At 35.4% G+C, this 17884-nt stretch overlaps 1 protein-coding gene across 2 annotated transcripts in view; it reads right to left on the bottom strand.

Moving 5' to 3' along the window:
* Positions 1–17884, bottom strand: part of LOC121388832 — a 123397-nt gene that overhangs the window by 104511 nt on the left and 1002 nt on the right. For both annotated transcript variants that reach the window (XM_041520345.1, XM_041520346.1), the window contains exons 2-5: positions 8710–8781; positions 6084–6461; positions 2107–2472; positions 65–337 (exon numbers count right to left, since the gene is read on the bottom strand). In XM_041520345.1, coding sequence (XP_041376279.1) covers positions 65–337; positions 2107–2472; positions 6084–6461; positions 8710–8761 — 1069 coding nt within the window. In that variant the 5' untranslated portion in view covers positions 8762–8781. The remainder of the gene's footprint in view (positions 1–64; positions 338–2106; positions 2473–6083; positions 6462–8709; positions 8782–17884) is intronic.

Raw genomic sequence — 17884 nt, 5'->3', positions numbered from 1 at the left:
GGTACCCTTGGTATTAACATAATAATTCACTGAACACAACAGAACAGTTTATTCACACACTCACGGATATTGATATACAGAGAAGTGGATGCGCTGTACAGGACTCCAGACACCTTGTTTTTCGCTGTACAGACGTATTGCCCTTTATCAAGCTGTGTCAGTCTCCTCATATTCAAGACAGATCCCGAGAATATCGTGTTCGTGTCAATCTTCTCCCATGTAAACTTTGCTGGAGGGTTCGACGGCACACTACATGATATAGTTACAAATGAATCAACAGAAAAGTCTGGTCCTGATGGTATGCTGTACACAGTTATGTCCTCTTTACGAACTGGGTCTAAATGTAAAAGAAAAGTTTAATAATTAAGGTGTAGAATGCAGTAATGACCCCTTCATAAACTTACTCTGAATGCAAAAGAAAAAAATATATATATATATTTCATAATTGGGTTATTCTCCCAAAGTTGTGTAATTTCACCCATGCATCTGTGATATTTTTGATGTCATGTAAAACTCTTTAATTTTCCACCTATTCTATCTGCAACGACCTACTGTACTAATGGTATTACCAGCCCAAACAGCAGTGATTTTTTTTCCGCCCCACCCTCCACCCTCCTTGCACTTCCGTATATGCAGTCTATAGCTACATGTATATACATGTAGCTGTTATTGAATGATATAAAATCAACATTATAGCAGGTACCGAAATTAAACCTTTCAGTCAGATTATTTTATTTTGATTTATGGGACTAGTTAAAACCTAGTTAAGGCAGGGTTTCTAAGGAAGAATTGCAAAGAGTACATGTAAGTCAACACCAGATCAGTACTCTCACAACATCAAGTGTACCTGCTGCTCAATTATTGCAAACCATATTCAAAGCCACCTTCTTCACTTGATCATGGATGGCACCCAATGAAAGTGAAAGACAAAAAGTCTATGCTTTCCAAGACATTAAGTAATCTCATATCAAAACACAGTATTAATGGCAACCAAGTTAGAGGATACAGAACATAAAACCTGTGCCTGAGGGGGACATAAATTATCATTAATAAAAGTTTCTTTTCTGTGTATCCAAATCAGTTTGAAAGCAAATAATGTAGCAATTGTCTGTGTGATTTTCCTAGACGAGTTACGTGAAAATTAAAACAGATGATTCATTTTGACAACTTTTTGAATTTCGTCTGAAATAGGTTTATACGTTATCTTACACTGTTTTAGTGTTTAAAATTGAATTTGTTGTCCCCAAAACATATAATTACACATCGAAATAATCTTTATATGACAAACAGAAGCTGAAAAACATGTTTTGACCATTTTGGTGGCCATATTGGATTTTGCCACCTGGAGGAGTTATCCCACACTTTTGAGATGGTCACCCCCACTGCTTTTATTCAGAAGGCCTTGAAAATAAGAAAAACACCTTCAAACCTTGGTCCCCATAAATTGTTCACGGAACTATATTATATTTTGCTCTACTATATATCAAAGTTTATTTTGTTTAACGACACTACTGGAGCACATTGATTAATAATTAATCATCGGCTATTGGATGTCAAACATTTGGTAAATTCGAGGAAACCTGCTACATTTTTCTTTTCCTAATGCAGCAAGGGATCTTTTATATGCACTTTCCCACAGACAGGAAAGCACATACCACAGCCTTTGTCCAGTTGTGGTGCACTGGTTGGAATGAGAAAAAAACAATCAGCTAAATGGGTCCACCAAGGTGTTTGAGATGAGGGAAATCAACATCCAGAGGATGATCGATCCTGCAACACATCAGAAATGACACTCTACCACTGAAACAGAGACTTTCTGCCAGAAAATAATTTGAGGGTACGTAATAAATAGATCACAAGTGCCCCCTACTGCTTGGTTATGTTTTGGAATCTTGTTGCAATTGTTCACTGTATTTCATGTACTTTGACAAAATATTAAACAGCAGTTCTCTTACTATAATCAGTCTAAAAATTTATGAAAATGTATCCATTAATTACCAAGATTTTATTGTTTGTAATTTTACCCTTTGTACCCTCTGCTAGAAACCCTGACCCCAACCCCTCCTAGAACCCATGCCTCGTCACTGAACTACATGTATTACTTACAATGAACGACCAGCGGTTTCGTCTGCAAACACAGATCAGAATCTCGCCAACACCCATGCATTATCGGAGGTGTCTGCGACGGGTTGTGGGGTTGACACATAACGACGATTCCATCGTCAGCCCTCGTCAAATACAGGTGCAGAACACTTTTTTGATAAAACGAGCACCAATATTGTTCAAATGTTAGTGGATTGAAGTATGCCTCACTGGTTTTATTCACCATCTCAGTACCACGGTAGACAAACCACCAGAATGAGCCAGGTGGTTTGCCGACATTACCGAAACAAGTGAAAAACACATGCTGGTACTCCGTGAAGAATTCAGAGTAGTCTGACAAGTACATGTATAATGGCTTCTTAGGGACAGCTGAAAAACATAACATATTATATACATATACACTGTATATATATTTATCATATAATATCTTACATTTTCAGTGCAATCAAAGTATGTGATATTTTTCAGATCCCATACTTTAAGAATTTAATAACTTTGCAAATTAGATGTAAATTAATCGAGGTCACAACACTAGGTTTATTGACATTTAAGCAAAAGTACTAGGGTGACGTTCCATAACTGACGTATGCATTCATAGTCAAAGAAATACATTTAGCAATTTTACATTGAAAGCCGTCCAGCATTCAGAAAACTAAAATGTTATGCACTAGTTTATTTTGATTATATATATATATATATATATATATATATATATATATATATATATATATATATATACAAATGTATACACACACACACACACACACATATATATATATATATATATATATACGTGATACATCATTCTGAGTTTATGAATACCGGTATTTGAATTTTGCTAAATTTTAGAACTTCCTAGTTTATTTTATTAATATATATTTTTATATGTACTTTATACCAATCCCCACTGTAGAGTAATTTGGCAAAAGGAAATTAGTTGGGAGTTGTAGTTAAGTTGTACTCATTAGTTAATCAGATAAATTATTATGAAAGCACCAAGTGTGGCAGCCCATGTGGAATTAAATTGTCGGTGGTCTAGATTTATGTGATCAGAAGATGAGAGCACCAAGTGTAAGGGCCCTTGAGGAGTCAAGCAGATGTCCTGGGGCGACGTTATTATGGTCCAGTAGGGTATGTGATAGATGTTGTATTTTTATTATAGTCTGGCACAGAGTGGTGTAGCCTGGTACTTTTATTTAGTGTGTTTATGGACCAGAGTAACTTGCCTATCCCAAATTATATATGTGTTGGGAATATGAATAATTATTGGCTTTTTACGCCAGAGATAACCTACCTACTTATGGTGTAATGGAGTAAAGTATACAATGTATAAACCGCCTTTTTACCTCAATTGCCAACAGGTTGTAACTCAACTATATTAATAGTATTATATTTTGATGTAGGTGTCATACCTGTAACATAGACACCAGGATAGTTCGTGATCGGTAATTATTACTTGATTCTAGTGGTTAGTCAACCACATGAAACATTTATCTCATAACAAATAAATAATTTATATGTGTTATCCAATATTTTGTTGTTATGTATCTGGATATAAAAATATCAATAAGTAGTTGTTATTAATTAATTAATTATTCATAAAATAAGTTGGGGGCTCGTGAGTTAGAAGTAGTAAAGTCATTTCTGTTTGTGGTGGTTCATCCATAACACCTAGTATGTTTTCTTGCTCCTACCAATGAACAAAAACATTTCATCACAGCAGCCAATGGAACATGGGAAATGAAAGACACCTGCCAGGTCCTAGACTTCAAGACATCACATGAGCATCCAGTTATTGAAAAGTGTTTCCAGCATTAAAAGCCAACCATGGTTGTAACAATTTATCCCGCAATCACTGTATACACTGGCAAGATATGATGACTAGATAAATCTCTATATTTTCGGTCACTGACCAAAAATATAGGTCAGGTGACATAAGCCCAACTTGACTCGAGTATTTCAGAGTAGATTTTCAATAAACATACTCTTTAAATAATTTGTTGAAGTGCAATAAATATAAATAACTTTTAGTTTTGCGATAACAATACAAAACTTGTATATTTATTTATGAATTAAGAGTTTAGAAATGCTTTTTTAATGTGACAGAATGTAACTCGCTTCTTACAAATAATGACGTCATGCATCTTGTATGACGTTATATGGCAAATGCCTTGCTAGGTTGATAATATTCGATTTACGTACACAAAACTGGAATAAATAATGATTTTCCAAATATTCTTGTAAGATTGCAGGATAAAAGAAGTAACTGGTTACTGCTTAAGATATCAGCTTTATCCTGCTCAGGTTGAATGGCAAATGCAGCTCGGCAGAGCCTTGCTGCATTCGCGATTCTAACCTTCGCAGGATCGATAAAGCCGATATCTTAAGACAGTAACCAGTTATTCCACATATAACCAAGATAACTGTCCACTGTGTGTATTTGGATCTTAGAATGTCCTTCACTGACAGCATCACCTACTTAAAGCAACATGTAATAAAGCCTGGAACAGTCTTCAAGAAAAATGTTGTTCTTTGGATTAATTATAAGGTAGATGTCATTTGAAGAAAAGATTATTCATCTTGAAACGATCCGACAAACAAGCCATTCCTTCAAAGAGAAATGATGGTCACCTCTCAGGTGTGGTACTTCCTGGCTGATGGTTATCATGGACTACAGCCCACAAAATAATCTCACCTTTGTCCCCACCAGACCATTCAAAAATTATTCCAGATGCATTTGACTCATATGCCCTACAAAGTTCATGCCTGCAATATGTGCATTGGGCATATGTACTAAACCAGTGTAATATGAATCCTGCGAATGTTTGCAACATAATTAAATATGTATATGTCACTTTCTCCAGAGACAAGGTGGACATAACCCTTCTCCAAAGAACCGTGTTTGGCATTAATTCCGATGCTGCCCTTCAAATACTAGTCTACTAGTATAAACTATGTAAATCTTTAATGTTAGCCATTTAAAAAACCCACACCCCAAACACATGAAATTGTCATTAAGCAGTAAACTACAAGATGTGTAATGAACTTATATAAATTTAAATCTATGCAATTATAGTTTGTGTTGTTTAACAACATCACTAGAGCAGTTTTGTGGGTAGCCACTAGCCGACATGGCATATATACAACTGGCAACAGCACGATTCTGTTGGCAGTGGCTGAGATCCGCATAATGATCTAAGATCCGAATGGTGATGCTAGATCTCGCCAGTGACAGTTTCTTGCTCACCAACAGTACATTTTATTTATTGATTTGGATTTTAGTTGAATTGGATTATGCTTTATTTACACTGATGATTTACTTGCATATTTGTGATATGTGCACATCTGGTTCCAGTGCACTGTTGCTAAATTTCAGCAAAGATAATTTTCACATATTTACAATTTTCAATGTATTATTTAATTTGCATTTATATCTATCTGTGTCTCATTTTATTAATATTTGGGCTATCCAATTGCCCTATTTTGGGGTAGTAACCTTAAATTAAGCTGTGGCCAATTCAGCCAATAAATAAATACACACATAATATTTGTATTGTTATCATTGTTAACTATCCATATTAGATCTAGCTCAATAAACACCTACATGTAGTTGAAAATACATTCCACTCCACCATAAAAAAAAGAGAAAAAGTTTGTTTTGTTTAACGACAGCACAAAGAGCACACTGATTTATTAATCATCGGCTATTGGATGTCAAACATATAGTCATTTTTGACAAAGTAATAGAGAGGAAACCCGTTACATTTTTCCATTAGTAGCAAGCCACCCCACCATAATCTCTCCTTCCGTATTAGAACTATCCCCACCTATCCCTCCATATTAGATCCATCTTTATATACATACCTTCTGGTTAAATCACCACTCCTTCACCTTCCATATAGGAACTACACAAGTACAACCACATACATACACACACACCCACACACCCCATCCATATTTTGAACTATTTCAACACACACCTTGTAGTTGAAAAAACATTTCCACAGACCATGTAGGTCTGTAAGTGTTTATCCAGTATAACACGGTACATCTGTATGTAGCTTCATCCTCGCACATAACATCGATGTATGTGATGGTGAACACACCCGGAACGAACTTGAGCACCGTTCTGTTCTGTAGAGCTACACCCTCATAGGTGTACCCAGTCAGACCTGCACTGTCCACACCTACCATCTCAACAAAATCCCGTTCGCTGCTTCGCTTCCTGCCCCAAGTCAAACCACTGAAACTCTCAGAGTCTAACAAGGTATAGACACACTTTAAAGACACAGTGGTTTTTCCTATAACTCCCACCCGCTTGGGTACAGAAACAGTCACACTGTGAATCAAATGAATGTCTGAAAATAATAATAATGATAATGATGATAATGATCATACTGATAATGATAATAATAATGATACTGATAATAATAATAATAATAATAATAATACAAGTAATAGCAATGATGATAATAATGATAATGATCTACTTGTTCACCAATAAAATTCAAATGTGGAAACTTACAACGCAGGAAGTGGATGTAGGAGGAAAGACCCAAGTCCTGTAAGGCCTGCTGAGTATATTTAAATTATTTAAAAGTGTGTGTGTGTGTGTGTTTGGAGGGAACGGATGGATGGAAATACAGATGTATTTCGAGGGTCCAAACCTGTGGTTCGGGGGCATGCTCGCCCGAGAACATTTGAATTTCAAGTGTTAAAATATGGCATTAAGTCTTCTGAGCACAGTAACAGGAAAAAGTGTGGGGCATGACCCCTGAGCAGGCATGTATGTAGTGGTGGAAGGTGGTCGAAACACCTCCCTGCTCAAAGCTTTTTCAAATAGCTTTCAATATATTTCAAATAATAATTTGCCATGACCCGAACCCCTAGAAAATCCACTCTCCACTGCTTACCCCCCCCCCCCCCCCCCCCCCCCACTTCATCATATCATGAATACATGCCTGCCACACTCCTCTATTCTGCGTACACCGTCTTCAACTTTTTTTTCTAAAGAACACCCTTCTGTTTATAAAGTAATCCAACTTCTGACAGTGCAAAATGGCAAAGAGAAATTTAGGACAATTTGTATTCAGTGCCTGCGACTGACAAAAATGTAACAACTGATCCATATAAAAGTGCAGCCTTTTTGTTTTTGGTAATTATTAATCAATTTAAAACCATACATGTATTTGTATTGCCAGAGTTCTCGTTAAGAATTATACAAATATATTTTGCTTTAATCAGCTATTTAAATGCTTGCATATTGAAGTTATATTGCATACACTAACAAAATAGGGCGGGACGTAGCCCAGTGGTAAAGAGCTCGCCTGATGCGCAGTCGGTCTAGGATCGATCACCGTCTGTGGGCCCATTGGGCTATTTCTCGTTCCAGCTAGTGCACCATGACTGGTATATCAAAGGCCATGGTATGTGCTATATTGTCTTTGGAATGGAGCATATAAAAGATCCCTTGCTACTAATGGGAAAAATGTAGTTGGTTTAATTCCTCTCTAAGACTATATGTCAAAATCACTGAATGTTTGACATCCAATAGCCGATGATTAATAAATCAATGTGCTCAAGTGGTGTCATTAAACAAAACAAACTGTAACTTTAACACTAACAAAATAGACTTGCCCGTGACTCACATTAGGAACATAACTCGTAAGGCTGGTTGAACAAGACAATGCGACGTCGAATAGTTTTTTTGACAGAGTCCAATGCGTAGAACAAAGGATCTATGTGCTTGATCTAATGTAAAACAAGTCTGGACATTATTAAAACAATCAAATCGACAATGTCTTTTAGTTAAGTGTGAATTAGAAACATAAATTGTACAGTTAGCATTACATACACAATGTATACGTATTTGTGTATTCGGTTCAGCTAATGACCAATACGAATGCAACTATGATACAGATCATTGTTTGGTGCATCGAATATTCAAGATGACAGTTCAAGGGACAATATTTCAAAATCTGTTTAAACTGTGATTAATTAATATTAATATATATTCCTTTAGAGATAAAATAGAAGAATATAATTTAGCTGCCCCCAGCAGTCTGCATATTTCTTTAAAACTTTTGGCTCGACTCTATACTGAGCATTTAATTTAGACTGGTCCCAAGTTACAACTGTTGCAATACAACACTTGTCTACTGGTTTGTAGTGCATCAAGTATCTAAAAATCAGTCTAAAGCATTTGTTGGAATACTAGTCAAACTTATTACAATACTCAACTGTATAATAAACTTCCTGTAATCGTGAAGTTAGCAAGTTTTAATTTCTGAATGTCTACAGGTTATGACGAAATCAATTTGCGATTCGCGTAAATTTAATGTTGCATAACCGATATGAGAACAGAACGGCGGTTCGCATGAAATATTGTGCCCTGTAGTTACATCCCTAGTCAGTTATCACTATGTTACACACCTAAGTAAAAAGTGATTAAACAATGTGCTAGGATGTCATGGTTACCCGATGTTACACACCTAACAAGAACTTGTACTGGGACATTGTTCAATAACTTTATTGAACAATGTCCCAGTACAAACAGGCCACATGGTAAGAATTAAACCAGAATTAAGTACACGATCAAGTACAAACCTAATATTAGCATCAATGCCTGGATGAAGATGTCAAAAGTAATAATCTTCATGCTTGTATTCAATAAACCACCTGAAATGTTAACATTATTACAAATTATACTTGAAATGCACTATTACTGTTTTAAGTAACTACCATCATAAATAACTACCAACACAACTATAAAAAAACATTAGTGTATATCCATGAGCAGAGACGTATATGTGAATATTTGGCGCTATAGGCCACTAATATTTTTGCATCAGAAATACCTACCATCGCTATTATAACTTTTTTATACTTTCGCCAGACTGTTCCACGATGTGGCGTAGCTTTCTGTCGTCGTAAACTACTCTCAACTGAACTGGCCTACACTCTGGCCGTAATACAATGGCATAAAAGGTACATTTTAAAAAATATATTATAATAAGTAAATAAATGGCATGATGGCACATTCATCATATTAATGATGTACATATGATGATCAGATATTGAAATGTGTAAAAAAAAAGAGAAAAAAAAAGAAGTATATATCCATGGGTTCATATTTGTAATATTATACAAATCACCCAATCATCCAAGTATAGTGCTGGATGAGAGGCAGTGTTTCTGCTAGAGGGTAAAACGGGTATGGCGCCATACCCAAACATTTTCCACATTTTGTTTGTTAGTTAACCTTTTAACAAAATAAATTACTCTTATCAATACTGTATCATTTTCTTAACCCTAACCCTAAACTTAACCCATTTTCTTTCTGGGGAAGGCCCTATGGAATTGAATGCAACCACAGTTAACAGGGGGTTGACTGTGGTTGCATTCAAATCCATAGCGCCATACCCAAAAATTTCTTTCAGGCACAAACACTGAGAGGGATTCTTTGAGTAAAGCCTGCAGCTTTCTCGGGTTGATTAAGCATATTTGTTGCGTATCAGGCCACTACTCCATTAATTCACAGAGATGAAAAATGCCTACTGCACGTGCATCTCAATGCATTAATAATCTCACCGATAGTATATAAAGACCTGTAGTCGAACAATCGAACGTCTATTTAAAGCAAAAACAAGGGTTTGTTTTAATCCAATGGGAAGGGTGAAAACAAAACAAAATGGGAGGGATGATCAACCCTCGCAAGCCTTCAGCTTTACTCAAAGAATCCCTCTCATCCAGCACTAAGCTTGGATTGGGGGGGGGGGGGGGGGGGGGGGAGGGGAATTCTTTTCCATCAAAGCCTACAGCTTTCTTGGGTTGATCATGCATCTTTAAAGAATTGAAACAAACCATCAACAAAGTCAAACAAAAAACAAAAGACAAGATTCAAGAGGAATATTTATTTTTAAAATCTAAACTTCCCTTCCTGTTATATTTCTCAAGTTCAATCAATCACACCTAAAATAAAGAAAACATATATATATATATATATATATATATATATATATATATATATATATATATATATATATGTGTGTGTGTGTGTATGTGTGTGTGTGTATGTGTATGTATAAGTCAAAATGCATGCTACTTGTAGTACAATAATATATATATATATATATATATATATATATATATATATATATATGTGTGTGTGTGTGTGTGTGTGTGTGTGTGTGTGTATGTGTGTGTGTGTGTATGTGTATGTATAAGTCAAAATGCATGCTACTTGTAGTACAATAATATAACATACAAACAACCAGGAAAACAATATATATATCTAATATATTAGATAAGAAATGGCCGTTTTATTAAAAATGACATAAAAAGACAACAACGTAATACATACATGTCATAAGCATCTGACAATTGCAGGTGATATTATATAAACATTGTACATAGCATATTAATCAAGAAAACAACTATTGTAGGTGGGGGGAAATCCGCCACACCCATACATATTTAACATGGCGTTTCTAATACTAAATGGACATGGTTACTGAACTCAAACTCAAATTCATTTATGACTTAATCTGTTCTCAGCATTTAATTTCGAATCCCAGACAGGTGTATTTTTACAATGTACTCCTACTGGTCAGCTAATTAAGAAGGCCTGAAATGGGGAAGGGGGTGGGAATTAAAACCCGACAAAGCTTTCTTACCTTGTCTCAGAGCTTCCTGACAAAAGTGACGCTTATCAAACAATTGACCAATCAGCGACACTTCATCCCCTATCATTATCAGTTCCACCAATCAGCGGACTTCATACGCCATTAGCAGTTCCAGTTAAACAAAGACTGGGGCACAAGGCCCCAGCGTGTCGTAACCCGTCTCATAAATATAATTTAAAACGTGTTTTATACATAGATATATGTATATATCACAGATGGGGTAATCGTAATCAGCAGTCGTGATCGATTACATGTTTTCATGTAATCGCAATCGTAATCAATTACATTGTTTGAGAATGTCATGTAATCGCAATCGTAATCAATTACATTGCTAATGTAATCGTAATCAGCGATTACTTTCATGATTACTCATTTTATTTACTAAACTGTGTTTAGCATCAACTCCAGTAAGTTTTGTCACAGGTGTGAAAGTCCACTTTCTTTTCTTTTGTTAGTGGTTACGACTGTGGCAGGCAGCCAGCCAGTCGTATCAAGCTTGTTCCATGGGCAATCATCCTTACCCAGTCACAGACACAACCACAAATAACGTAATTAATTAAGCAAACACCCAGTTGAAAGTAGTCTATCACAATAAACCTTGGTTTATTTTCCTTTAAAATAGCTTAAAATATTAATACGTCTGATAAAAATTCCCAAAATCTTATTTTAATAGATATTCTACGAAACGTGGCGCTTCTAATGATACCAAAATAAACACACCCATACCAAGATCCTTGTAAGTGGATCCTTATAATATGACACAAAGCAAGCATGACTGCAAATCGATTCATTAATAATAGTCATTTTTAGAATGTCAACAATTAAATGCAATGAGCTACTTGTGCACATGTATATGTATGCAGATATCAATTTAATTATTTATTTACTTGTGTGTTCTTTTCTTTTGTTCTTTATTTCTTCATTTATAGATTTAAAAAAAATAATGATTTATTTTAATTTGTGGATGGTATTAAATGGTATATGTTCTACAAACAATAAAAAAAACCCCAAGTAATAGTGATCAGACAGTTTGCAATTACTAATTATGGCTTATTTCAATAATGTAACAAAATATAGGGCAACGACCCCAGTATTCGACCACTTAAGAAAGAAAGGATTATAACATGTTCATTTTATTGGCATTTTCTAATATTTGTTTTTCTTCGTAAATACTTACTGGCAATGCTATTCATTGGATAGACCCAAGTTTTGTTCGTGTGGTATACGCCGACTAGAGTAGGTTTGAGTGCTACAAGGAATAGTATGCAGTATTCAACCAGCTGACCCAGTATTCGACCACTTTCTAATTAACTAATAAAACTAAACTTTGAAGTTAATGCAGCATATATCAAACAACTAAATCCAAAAAGTGTTCATTTTAACAACTGTAACACATATTCATGCATTTATGCATGCACGCACATGCTTATATTATAACACATTCACACACGCACAATTACTTTCTGGTAAACAGTCTCTTTGGTCCTATCTTAATTTACAAATAATGATATTAGACTGAAAATAAAAGAAAACACAATTGTGCAAGTCCTGACAAACAGCACCAAAATACATAAAATTAGTAAATTTGTGGTTCTTGGGAGTTTATTTTGGGAATGTATCCTCAAGCTTTTCTATTGGTCAAATACTGGGGCAACCCTCTCTATCATATGTCATTATTTGATCACGTGGTCATGTGATTGAAATTATAATGACCGAGGTCACATTGCATTGCCAGCTCCATTTGATTATAAATAAAAACAATAAACACATTTTCAAAGATTTCAAATGGATTAAAAGTATTGCAAATGTTCACGGGATGTTGGATGGTGTAATATAGGGGTGCAACGATACGGTCAAAACCGTATTGCGATATATTGCGATATAAGAAACCATATTGCAATATGTATTGCAATATAGTTGATATTATTTAAATTTAATATTTATGGGTTGGGTCTTTTGTTAATGAAAACAGAAGGCATAACTTTTTAATGATTTTTATTAGTTTCAGCTGTCAGGCTAAATGTTTTAGGCCATATTTTTATTTTTTAACACAATACTTGTCTACTAGAACACCGGTGTGACGGTGTCAAACTATTTATAAATTGTCACATTCGGAAATCCTTACTATCGGGCTTTTCCGTTGCTGCTCGCTTAACACGGAAATGTACGTATTGAGTTGCTATGTTTCGGCAGATCGACCAAACCAGAGCCAAGGTTATTAGCCGAAGTATTTTGAACGATCGGCCGAAGTATTCCGAGTTCAGTGAAAAACAGCGAAATGTGATTCTCACTTGTTGGTTTATTTCTTTGAAGATGATAGCCGTAGCCGTATTCCAAAGTAAATGAACAATGAATGATCATGTGTAAGTAACAAAACATTTATTTGTAATTATCGTTAACTGGTTATTTTCAATGGACTTTAAACACGTTTTGTTTAGAAGTCAGAACCAAGTATAACCGACCTATCACTTCGTATGCCAACAAGTAAGCCGACTACGCTTAACATGATAGTTACACTTCCTGTCACCACCAATTAATAAAATGATGTGGTTTTTGTTTGTTTGTTTGCCTATTTCAAGTCAAATAAGATACGAGGAAAAAAATTGCGTATAAAAATCGCGATACGCAAAACTGTACCGCGGTTCGTATCGAGCTGATCAATTATCGCGGTATACCGGTATACCGGTTTATCGTTGCAGCACTACAGATGGCTGTGTCCAGCTCGTTCAGTTCGTCCTCTTCCTGAGGGACAGAAGCCGAGACAGCCGGGGCCGGAACCTCTTCCTGGTCGTCTTCCTTGGTTGAGTGGCGTTGGGCGGTCTAACAGAAGGAGTCGCCGCCGGCGGTTTAGCCACCGGTTTTGACCCCCCCTGCGCCGCCGCTGGCGCACGTCTCGTCTTCCTCCACCTTCCTTTCTTCTGGATGTGATCTCCGTACACCAAGGTCACGGTTGCCCGTGATCCGGTGTACGTGACTCGATATTCTAATAAGCTTCCGTGTGTGGCAATTAATCCCCCCAGGTGTGGGGGTAATTGCACAGCGCACTCAACAACGTGTTGCTGGATTGGCTGCATAACTGGAAAATGCAAGAATCGACTGCCGAAGTTGCAATGGCTCTCACCAAATGGACTTTGTATTTATCTACATCGATGCCTGCTGTATCCATGCCAACCTTAATCCATCTGGCTACTGTTGAAGTTGACACCGACCTATGTCGTGTTGAATAACTGATCAACAACTGATCACACATCCTATAAGAATCAATTTGCTTCATGTAACGCAATAAAGTCTTGACCACACAAATCCTTGGGTTCAGAAATTTTGTAATGACAATTTTACTTGAGATTCTTGACGGACATGATGTCTTTAAAGTATACTCTTCAAAAACAGTAGGAGAACTCTAATAAGAACTTGTTGGATGACTACAAGAAAGGAGACCTTCGAATAGTGGTAGCAATCCCAGCTGTTGATTAGTTGAAACTATATTGGGACATTTTTTTAAATCATTTTTATTTGTAGTGCAGTAATATGTATATATGTATTATAGCTTTAGTTTTGCAGAGTTGATGATGGCAAGAAACAGAGAAAACAAAGATTAGTTAGTGTGTAAGGGAAAACTTGAATATTGTTTTTATTTCAAGTTTAAAATCAACTAAAATTTACATGTGATCAGATTGAAGCAAATCAGTCTTGCCCTGAAAATTCATTGTGATTTGCATGTTATTAATTGTTCATTTTTAGTTTGTTAGATTGTTTTAAACTGCAATCTGTAGCATATTTTAAGAAATTATTTAATAATTTAAAATAGATTGTTCATTTTTTGTCCCATTACAAGCTGTTCTTCAAGATCCTTTCGATGCAGGTGCTAATCAGGGAATATTAAAAAAAGGTATTAACTGACTAATTATTATCTCTTAAAGAGCAGGTCAGTTTACAAAATAATGTTCATGTATTACCAAATATGGCAACCAACTTGTCTGTAAAATGGGGGAGTAGAGATTGCAGTTTTAAGAAAATAATCAGTTTGTTTTTTAATTTACTGTCCAGTTTAACAATGATTTTACATTTGATTTTATTAAGCTAGGTTGACATTGGCATGGGTACAACTACAAAAATAAATGCCATTCACATGTAATGATTATAAAAGTCCATTCACATTACGGTATTAGTGAAATTCCCTGCATGCATGCATGGATACGACTAAAAGTAACATTGGATTTTACAGAGATTTGGGAATAATCATATCTGAACCAGTGTGAACACACCATTCATAACTATAAAAATATGTCTTAGCCATTCAATACCCATGCCTGTATGAACCTAGATTTACAGAGTTAATTATTTATTTATTTATTCATATTTGATTTTGATGTGTAGATTAGAAATGCATGTAACATAATAACATTACACCTTAATGGACCACATCAGTCTTGGCCAATAAATTACTGTTTGGCTAGCTGAAATCAGTTTGCATGTTAGTTTGTTTTGGGGGAGTTTTGTATTTAGAAGGTATAAATTATTAATTTTCTTTTTTCTAGTTTGACATCTTAAATTTGAATTTATTAGACTTGTATGCATTTGGCATTTTATTTATAACCGATATTTAATTATGGTTACAGAATATGGTTCCCAACATAAATTCTGTCATTTACAATTATTGTTTATGGAACACTTTTTTTATTTATTTATTTATTTATTTATTATTTCAGTTAAAGTTATACGGTTGTGTATAATGAACAAAACTGCCGATTGTGAGAAGATGAATTCAAATTACAATACCCCTGCGCGTAACCTCACCGTGGTGCAGGGGTGTAACATTCTCTTTGAGAATGGCCAATACAGCACAAATTGAAGTTTAGAGTAAAATTCGGTGTCCGTAAAATTCTGAGATATTTGTATTTGTATTTTTGGCACAGTTCTTTACACTGTTTTTGTTTAAACCTTGAATTTATATATTTATTTGCATTACCATAGTTTGACACCCAATAGCCGATGTATTTTTCGTGCTGGGGTGTCGTTAAACATTCATTCATTCATTCATTCAAAATTACAATATTAACTGTATTTTAAAATTATAAAATATTATCGGCTAAAATTAAAGTTATGTGGTAATAAAAATTAATGAGCAATCAATTCCTCTCTAAAATTTTAATATTTTGTTCAGACATGAGTAGGATGGATCAGCTCATTTCGGCCTTAGGTCTTTAACCTAACTTCTAAATTTTTATTGCAAATTCTGCCCACCTCAAACTTACCTACCCCCCTCCTGGCCCAGACTTAGTCACTGGCGATTCAGAGGTTAAGCCCGGAAAAGGCGTGTTCGAAACCTCAGTGGTATATGGACACATGAAAAAGTCAGTCAGTCTCTGTCTGTCTCTGTCTCTGTCTCTCTCTCTCTCAAATCAGGTTTAAAATGTTTTTTCCATTTCTATTTTGCAGATTGTTCATGAATTTCGTGAATTGTAGAGATGGAAACTGACCAAATCCTTAACATTTAATTACCATCGACGTACGAAACTGCGTTCACCTAACGACAAAAACATCAATACGATATTTACGGAAATACTATTTTACATTTTTTAGCTACGATATGTGACTCAAAATATATTGCAATCAGTTAACGTGAAAAATCAACAATGTGGAAATAAAACAAATCCATTCTAGTAAACAAAAGTGAAGCACCCTCCAGTAAACAGGAAAGAGTGCAACGTTTCTAACTGTGTTCAGGTGCATGCTGTTTGCAAAAAGTATCATACCGTGCATATGCGGTTCGTCATTTTCCATTTTTAAGGCCACTACATGAAAATTTTTGATTTCTTAAATATCCACAGCTGACGAACACCGTGTTTAATTTTAGTTTTTAAAGGAAATATTCAGTTTGTCCGGTCCGCATTTTACCAACACACACACATCGCTAACACTTGATGTCAGTACTGATAGGCATTACGTTCATACTACCGACCTCGGTGGCGTCGTGGTTAGGCCATCGGTCTACGGGTTGGTAGGTACTGGGTTCAGATCCCAGTCAAGGCATGGAATTTTTAATCCAGATACCGACTCCAAATACTGAGTGAGTGCTCCACAAGGCTCAATGGGTAGGTGTAAACCACTTGCACCTACCAGTGATCCATAACTGGTTCAACAAAGGCTATGGTTTGCGCTATCCTGCCTGTGGGAAGCGTAAATAAAAGATCCCTTGCTGCCTGTCATAAAAAGAGTAGCCTATGTGGTGACAGTGGGTTTCCTCTAAAAAAAACAGTGTCAGAATGACCATATGTTTGACGTCCAATAGCTGATAAGATAAAAAATCAATGTGCTCTAGTGGCATCGTTAAATAAAACAAACTTTACTTTTACGTTCATACCAGTGAATAGTTTGTAAAATATACATTTTTATAATGAATCGATTCTTAACCTTTAGACTACTGGATTAATTTTTAACAAAAACCACGTTGAGTGGGTACAAGTTTGTAATTTTTACTCACATATATTCACTTAAATGTTTTATAAATACATGAAATAAAGTTCATATATGAATCGGTAAGTATTATTTTCGTGGGTTTTTTGTAATTTTTATTATTTTTAGATCAGCTAACGGTGATTAAAATTAGGCAAAAAATCGAAAAAGTTGCATTTACTTACTGGCATTTGTGGCCAGCTGTCCAGTATTTATGTCCATTATTCCCGATAACAGTGGTTTTCTGACCAGAATTTTTTTTAAAACCCGAACTACGATTCATATTGCAATATTTGGTAATTTTCATTGTTGGTAAAACGATCAAATTTATTATCAAATTAGCTGTCACAATCAGCTATCGATCCCTGAAAATGACCGCAACGTGCCGTCATTGTTGTCAAGCGAAAATACTTGCCGAAAACCACTTTTTGAACTCAAAATTTCAAGGTATTTTCAATTGAAAAAAGCAAAACAAAAGCAAAACGGCGGGAAATATGAATTGGGGAATGCACTGTATACAGTGTACAGTATGTCGACTGATGTGACGTCGGCCGAGATATCTCACCTGCAGTACTCAGAAGGTTAATTAACACAATTTATACACTCAAAATTATTTACAATTGTTATGAATGGATTATGAA

The sequence above is a fragment of the Gigantopelta aegis genome, chromosome 14, assembly GCF_016097555.1.
Source record: "Gigantopelta aegis isolate Gae_Host chromosome 14, Gae_host_genome, whole genome shotgun sequence".
Classification (NCBI taxonomy): domain Eukaryota; kingdom Metazoa; phylum Mollusca; class Gastropoda; order Neomphalida; family Peltospiridae; genus Gigantopelta; species Gigantopelta aegis.
This window is presented reverse-complemented; position numbering and strand designations above follow the sequence as displayed.